This window comes from Magnolia sinica, chromosome 13 (assembly GCF_029962835.1).
Source record: "Magnolia sinica isolate HGM2019 chromosome 13, MsV1, whole genome shotgun sequence".
In the NCBI taxonomy this organism is placed as follows: Eukaryota; Viridiplantae; Streptophyta; class Magnoliopsida; order Magnoliales; family Magnoliaceae; genus Magnolia; species Magnolia sinica.
In genome coordinates, this window is record NC_080585.1 from 19,452,680 (window position 1) to 19,461,142 (window position 8,463).

The window sequence follows — 8,463 nt, forward strand, 5'->3', positions numbered from 1 at the left end:
CGTATGCAATTTATAAGTGCATGCGTATCATCCATCACCCTCTGCTAGAGTATCAAAGTTTATCTGAATTGAAAAAGAAGAAAAAACAGAAGCAGAGGCAGCTTGGCAACGACACCGTTTCCAAATCCCTCACGCGCGCGATGGCGCATGCAGCAAGGCTCGATCTGCGAATGCAGAAGGAGCTGAAGCTCCTCGCCACCGATCCACCTCCGGGCGTCTCCCTTCCCTTCCTCTCCAACCAAAGCAGCAGCGGTTCTTCTTCTCTATCCACCATCGACGCCCGTAAGCATCTCTTCCCACACCCTTTATCTGTTTGTCGAATTGCCACCGACGTCACGTGACCCACCTCATCCCTTCCCGTCCCATCCGATTGCAGGGATCGAAGGGCCCGAAGGAACCGTCTACGCCAAAGGGATCTTCAACATCAGGATTCAAATACCCGACAGGTTTTCGCTTTTTTCAGTTCTCATTTTGTTTGTTATTTCTGCTGGTCGGTTTCTCTTGGGAATTTTCTCATACGGGTTGTGTGCTCGTTTTCCTCGGTTACAGGTATCCTTTCCAGCCTCCCAATGTGACGTTCGTAACGCCCATCTACCACCCTAACATCGACAACGGTGGCCGCATCTGCCTCGATATTCTCAATCTTCCACCAAAGGTGCAATGCGAAACCATTATCATTCTTAGGGGTCGTTTAGATGCCTGTAAATTGAGCTAGCTGTAAATGAAATACAGGTAAATGATTTACAGGCAGCGTTTGGATGATGAAAAATGCCTGTAAATCATTTACAGGCTGTAAGGGGTTGTTTGGATGCCTGTAAATGGGGCAAGTTGTAAATGATTTACAGGGAAATCATTTGCACTCTGCGTTTGGATGACCGTTTTTGCCTGTAAATCATGATTTACAGCATTCGCCTCCATCTCATTTACAGGCAAAAAGGTGAGATTTCATTTACAGGCTCTCCATTTACAGCCTAACGGCTATATTTTCAAATATTGGCTCTCCATTTACAGGACTCGGTCAATTTACAGGCTATCCAAACACAAACAATCATTTACTTCTAAATCATTTAGGGTGTGTTTGGCCGGTTGCATTAGGTGGGATTATTAGAAGGGATGGAACTAGTTTTAAGGTAATGACGATGTTGCCTGTGGATGGGTTGGAGTTCCACGGTATTGCAATATCCCGGGACACTTTTGACGGTATATTTGGATAAGTTGGAATATCCCGGGATGATGATGGTTATTGTGTTTGGCTAGCAATGGTGAAAACCCAACAACTGTGGTGGATGAGATGCCGTGGAGTGTGACGAAGACACACCTCATTTATGTTTACGTCACCACATTCTATGGGGCCCATAGTGATGTATGTATTACATCCACACCATCTATCCATTTTATGAGATCATTTTCGGGCACGGGCCCAAAAGTGAAGCATATCAGAATCTTAAGATGACCACACCACATAAACTAGTAAGATTTAACATCTACCATTGAAAACTTCTAGCGGGCCACATAAGTTTAGAATCAGTCTTATATTTGTTTTTTACCTTCACCCAGGTCTGTGTGACCTTATGAACATCTTAGATGACAAATAAACATCATGATGGGCCTTAGGAAGGTTTCAACGATGGGAATCATTATCCTCGCTACTTTATGTGGTGTGGTCCACTTGATCTTTGTATCTATCTCATTTTTGGGTTTATGGCTTAATATGATCTCTCAGAATGGATGGACGGTATGGATATAATACATATATCATAGTGGGCCCTATGAAACTTGGTGACACCCATACACCACCGTGCAACATACCAATTTTTTCATCTTCTTGAATCCGTGCAGGATTCACTCCGGTAGTTGTAAATCCAGCAGGACTGGGAGAATTCAATTTTCTATCCAATTCAGTTTCCAAAGTCTTGAACCAATACCACCAAAGCTAATAACCAAACATGCATGAAGTTCAAACCATTGATTTTTCTAATTCAATCCCACGTAATCCTCCATAATGCAGCTGGCCAAACAGGCCCTTACAGCTTACAGCCAAACAAGACAGGCTGTAAATAGTTTACACTTGTAAATCGTTTACCACTTAAACCATTTACAGGCATCCAAACGGCCCCTAAATCATTTACAACTTTTAGCTGCAAATGAAATCCCTCTGAAAAGCTGTGATTTCATTTACCTGCATATCATTTACAGCCTGACGGCTATAATTTTGAACTTTTAGCTGCAAATGAAATCCCTCTAAAACAATTTACAGGCTATCTAAACACAGACAACTATTTACCTGTAAACAGATTACGGCTTAAAGCCAAACATGACAGACTCTTAATGATTTACACCTGCAAATCATTTAACACTTACAGAATTTACAGGTCTCCAAACAAGCCCTTTAATTTTTGTGGTGCTGATGTATTTATTCTACTGTGCTTCCGTTGTTTAAAAATCCAGTTCTCTCCATTATTAAAATGAATTATAATGGTAGCTTCTCATGCCTGTAATTTCATCCTCCAACATTCCTGAAATTGATGGCTGGGCATATATCTTGATGCTCATATGTCTGACACCCTGCTACAATCTGGGCTCTTCATCAAGCAGGTCCTGCTATTAACATGCCCTGGCCTAAAAATTATGTAGACCAGTGGTCAATTTATTCCACCTGTCAGCTCTATTGCAGAAACATGACTCACCCAATAAGTGAACCAGCCTGATTTTTCAGATGGGGTTTGCTAATGGCATGGCTCATATAATGAGCAGATCAGCCTGATTTTGCACCAAATCACCTTCATGGCAGGGCTAACCTTTTTGACGGGTTGGATGTCATTCACATGTGACATGCTGGTACTCATGCACCAGCTGGATGGAACTTTGTTATCCAAGTAATTTTATTTGAGCACTATGCTATGTACATACATTCATGTTTGCATCATTGTCGTCATCATCGTAGCCGTGTCCTAGCTATTTAGGGTTGGCCTTACAAATCCTATTTTGCATATCATTACTATCTAAGGCCCCATTGTTGATAAGTGAACAAGTGTTCTATTCCTTTTGACCACCTCAATTCAAGTCCTTGTGTGTCTTCTTCTCATTTTCCTTCTAGGCCCATCAAACCCTAGTCAATGTTCTGTCCATACCCAATCAATCTCCTGTCTTTGTTGCACATAGATAAAGCATCTCAATATACTCTTCATTATTTTCTCTTATGGGAATAGTCCTAGGCCGCTAGGCTGCTTCAGATGACCTAATACTTAGTTCCATCATTCATAGCCTTTCCACATATCCATCTCAATGTATTCATATCTGCAACACTCAATTTGCCTATGGTTGTTGCCTTCTAACATCCTAAATTATGGCTGTATAGCGTTGCTGATGTAATAGCTATCTTACAAAATTTATCTTAAATTTCATTGGCATGCAACTGTCATACAGCACTTCAAAACCACCTCCACTTAATCCAATTAGCCAATTCTATAGGACACTTCCTCATTGGTCTCCCCATCATTTTTAATAATAGAGCCAAGGTAATGAAACGAATTACTCAGTGGAATCTCCTGACCATCGATTTTAATTAAAACTCATCTTTACAACTATTCCTACTAAGGTTTTATTCCGGATACTTTGCCTTGGTTCTGCTAATTTTTAGTCCTCTGGACTTTTGAGCCTTCCTTGAACCTTCAATTTAGATTTGCCTCCTCTCTAGTCTTATCAACCCCACACCAGGCCACAAAAACCATACACCAACAAATTCCATTCTAGCCACTAGCGATTAATTCATTTATGACACATTAAAAAAGGTGAGGGCCTAATACTGACTTGGATGAACACCCACTGCTACTGGAAACTTATTAGTCTCACCACAAGTCCTTGCTCTTGTAATGGCACTGTCATACTCATGCATGTCTTTAGTGATGTGGATATATCCTTGGGGACTCCTTTCCTTCTCATCACCCACTACATAACCTCCCTTGGGACTATCATAATGCTTTCTTAGATATATAAAAATCATGTACAAATTCTTTCTCTTCTTAGTCGGTGCTCTATATGCTTCTTCTTGATGAATCTTATCTTTTGTTTTGTTCATTCTTTCCGTTTGTCTTGGAGTCTATGGGCTATTCTTTGCCTAGATATGATTTCTGAACTTCAATGCCTCCTTCAATTGTTGACCTCCATCGCATTCTGCTACCCTTGTCCACTGCATATGTTTGTTTTGTTTTTTGTTGTTGTATCATCATTATTATTGCTATAGCCTTTTCCCATCCTTTTGGAGTTGGATTTATAAATCTTGTTTGGTCCTATTCTTGGTATGTGAAGGAGCCTTCAAATCCCTTCTCATCAGTCACCACCCAATTCAAACACACACACACACACACATGGGATGTATATGAGCGTTCACATGCAACCCGTCCTTTCCACCATGTCATGTGTTGGAAATATGAACTATGCACAAGGTGGGCCACGTCGTGAGTCATGAAGACACATGGCATGAAAATTAGATTGCTCCACTTAGTGGGTGGGCACACTCATACATTCAGTCAAATCATCAACTGACATTGATTTCAACAGTGTGGTCTACTGCTCAATGAGCAAAATGACCTAATTTGGCAATAGGTGATCTTCATGCTGTGGCCCACCTTTTGCACAACTCTGATATCCAACACATGTGACACTGACACAGGACCCTTGGGGTGTATGTGATAATCCCTCTCCCTCTCTGTGTTCACGCGCACGCTGCACGCGCGTCTCATACATGCATGCATTCATGTATATATGTATGTGTGTCACACACAGTCAATACTTTACTCATATAATAAACATATTCTTCGCTTTCCACTTTCCCATGCATACATTCACACACACACATATATGATGCATGTACGTGTTTATGTATTATGTATATATGTATGATGCATGTACGTGTTTATGTATTATGTATATATGTATGTGTGTGCCTGCAACTTTGTGTGAGTGCATGCGTGAGATTCTTCCCCTTTTGCTTTCCACTATCCCATGCATACGGCATGTATGGTGTGTTGAGGATATACTACAGTATGTATATATATGTTTCTGTATGTATGTCATGCACATACCATTCTTTACTACTAGTATAAGAAACTGATTCCTCCCCTTTTGCTTTCCACTCCCCAATAATAATATAATTGAAATTCACTGCATTTCTACTTATCTTCTATATTCGCTCTAGAGGTTTGCTAAGCCAACTTGCACCTCTTCATGTGCCACAAATACGGATTTGGCAAGTGTGGAACATCTCTTTGTGCTTTAGGAGGCCCCCACCATTCTGAGGATGATTTGCCCAAGAATCATGTCGTGGACAGTCAGTCAGCACATACGGGGCCATGTGTGTAGGTTCACCTCTCTAGGAGGACACAGGGAAAGAAAAGGAAGGGCATGAAAGAGAACAAACTCAAGGGATATGCTATGTGTTGCTGGATATGATTGATCATTTGATCATTCCATCTCTCGCTAAGAAATTTGCAAATTTCTCATTTATATAGGTCTAGTTCAATTGAACTTGACGTTTCAAACTGTGGGTGAGATGATGATTTGACAAAATGCTGCAGGGGGCATGGCAACCATCTCTGAATATTTCGACAGTGCTAACAAGCATCGGGTTGTTATTGAGTGAGCCCAACCCAGATGATGGCCTAATGTGCGAAGCTGTAAGTACATGTTTGTAAACAATGTCATTGCAATAAGGGGTACATAAGAGGCATCTTAATTTGTAAGTATTTGGATGGATATGCAGAGCAGGGAGTACAAATACAATAGGCAAGCTTTCGACCAGAAGGCACGGTCTTGGACTGAGAGGTATGCTAAGCCTGGGACTGGTGGGGATAGCAGCAGCAGAGGGCTTCTGGTAAGCCCAAGCACGGTAATGTACATCTTGAGAAATGCTGAGTTGATTTGCCTGAAGGCAGATTGAAGAGTAATCGTTAGCTCATGCATCAATGTGGCAAATGTGTGTGAGATCCATGTCATTCATATTTTGTGGTCAACCACAAAAAGGCACTGGCATAAAAATCAAGCTGATCCAGTCACCAGGTGAGCTACATGTATGTGAGAAAAAAATGGACAGTTAGAAAAAAAAACCAGCTATCTATATTCAGCATACAGTGTGGCTCACTCAATACATCGGTCAACATGAACTTTTACCATCGCATGTTCACAGGGTGTGGCACCCCATGATTGCCCAGATCTTGCAAACTGTGTGCCAAGAATCTCCTCTTTGGTCTGCCTCCACATGAATCACCTTAACATTTGTTGAGCAGCGATGCTCGTCTTTCCTTCTCTTTCCAAAAAGTATATGCTTAATGTTTTAGCTCTCTTTCTTCTGCAACCTCAGATGGAAGTTGAGGGAGTGGAACCTGGGTTCAAAAGTGCCATCGACAAGTGCGAGAGTCGTCGAAAGAAACTGTGTGGTATCAGTGGAAAGTTGTCACTGGAAACATCAGTACCACTAAAGAGGAAGAACAGTGATAACAAAGAGGATGCCATCCAAAATGATAACAAGGAGAACGTGGGGCCAGTTCGGCGTTTGTCACTCTCACACTCCCAAAGACATTTTGCAGATTCAGTGAAGTCCCTACCATTGTTGCAGGCTGGTAGCTGTGTTGAACAACCACATTCTCTTCACTGTCCTGGAAAACCTGTGAATGCCATTATCAATCAACAAGAACAAGTTTCAGACGTCCCTGCAAGGCATTTTGGAGATTCATTGATGTCCCTGCCATTTTCACAGGCTGGTAACTGTGATGAACAACCACATTCTCTTCAAGACTCCAACGGAAAACCTGTGAATGCTGTCATCAAGCTGCAGGAACAGGTTTCAGATGTCCCTGCAAATCATTTTGCAGATTCATTGAAGTCCCTGCCGTTGTTGCTGGCCAGTAACTGTGTTGAACAACCACATTCTCTTCAAGACTGTGCTGGAAAACTTGCGAATGCTGCCTTCAAGCAACAGGAACAAGTCCCAGATGTCCCTGCAACTGTGATTGTGTCTGACAGTGAAGAAAGCGAGGAAGAAGGCAAAAGACCTGCAAGGTTGAGATTGTCTCTCGGACGAAAGCGTTTGGTGGGAAAGTGGAAAGCTAAAGCATGCAACTGAAATATTCATTGTGTATCTGACTCCCTCATTTCACCCAGGCCTCTTCTGGTGATAAGACTAGATACTTGTGGTACATGTGGATAGAATTGCAAAATGCTGCTTCCTTTGGGAGCATTCTGTAACTTCTGTTTCCCTTGTTAGATTTGACGTCTGAACTATTAGCAACTAAAATATCTAACATGGTGCAAACTCTACCAATTGTTTCTTCATTTCAACTGCGAGGTTCAAGTTCAAATAGTTGCAGATCAGGCAACTGAAACTTGAACAATTGACTTGGATTATGGAATAACATAATAACACACTGTTTTGGAAAGGGCACAATGGGTAGCTGTAATTGGCCTATTCAAATGGCATCGGCTTTAAATTGCAATCAGCGGTCCCTTTGAAAGTGCAGAAGCTTGATTATGGATTGAGTGGAGCAGAGATCTGGAGTTTGGCAAAACCAGCTCCAAACTAGTGAGCTCCTTTCTTCAAACAGAAGAAATGGGGATGATGGACATATCGAGCCAATAGCAATTCCACTCAATGCAAATATAGCAGCTTTATAAATGCGCCAAAGATTTTCTTTCTCTCTCTCTCTGAGAATTGACAATTATATTCATTGAACTAAAGAGCTTTATATGGTACTTACGAAAAATATAATAGGCGTGGACCTAAAACATAGTGACCCTCTTGTCACTCAGATAGCAGGCCCACCTTTACATATATCTCTAATGAGCTGAAAAAAATAGCAAAGACTTCAGACCCAGAACCTATCAATAGAGAAGCAAAAAGCTTAGATATCAGAAAAGTATGTCCTCATATAGGCTGCAGATTTGCTCCAATCCCCCCATAAATCTGCCTTTGACATTCCAGGAAACTCCGGTTTTGCAAGGACCCACCCGACAATGATGTGGATAATCCCTCTCTTTATAGCTTCTGACGTTGAAATTTTTTCTTCAAAGATTCTTCCATTCCTCTCCAACCACAGGCCCCATGGAATCCCAATTAAAAAAAAAAAACAAATAGATTCCTTCCGGTCCTTGAACAGTCCTCCAGACCATTACACCAATGCATCGTCAATTCAATTATCGAGAGACCATGTGACACCCAAACAGGATAGAATGAAAGCCCACACACCTCTAGCTGTTACACAATGGAAGAAGAGATGATTTATGGATTCAACTTCACTCCACATGATGCAAATTTTCGGAAAGTCCATCTTCCACTTCAGATTATCTAGTTTGAGTATCTTGTTGGATAATGCAACCTGAGCCAAAACTTTCACCCATGGTGGTCAATCGGGACAGCATATATTTAGCAGGGACAACATAAACAGCAGGGACAGCATAATCAGGACAGCA

General features: G+C 41.5%; 1 protein-coding gene across 1 annotated transcript; it reads left to right on the forward strand.

The window, feature by feature from the left end:
• LOC131223105 (probable ubiquitin-conjugating enzyme E2 37) lies at positions 1 to 7,335 on the forward strand. Its single transcript, XM_058218412.1, has 6 exons — positions 1 to 282; positions 377 to 446; positions 550 to 655; positions 5,577 to 5,675; positions 5,762 to 5,887; positions 6,359 to 7,335. Exons 1-6 carry the CDS (start codon positions 21 to 23, stop codon positions 7,118 to 7,120), a joined length of 1,425 nt encoding a protein of 474 aa, XP_058074395.1. The 5' UTR covers positions 1 to 20; the 3' UTR covers positions 7,121 to 7,335.
• The last annotated feature ends 1,128 nt before the right edge of the window (positions 7,336 to 8,463 follow it).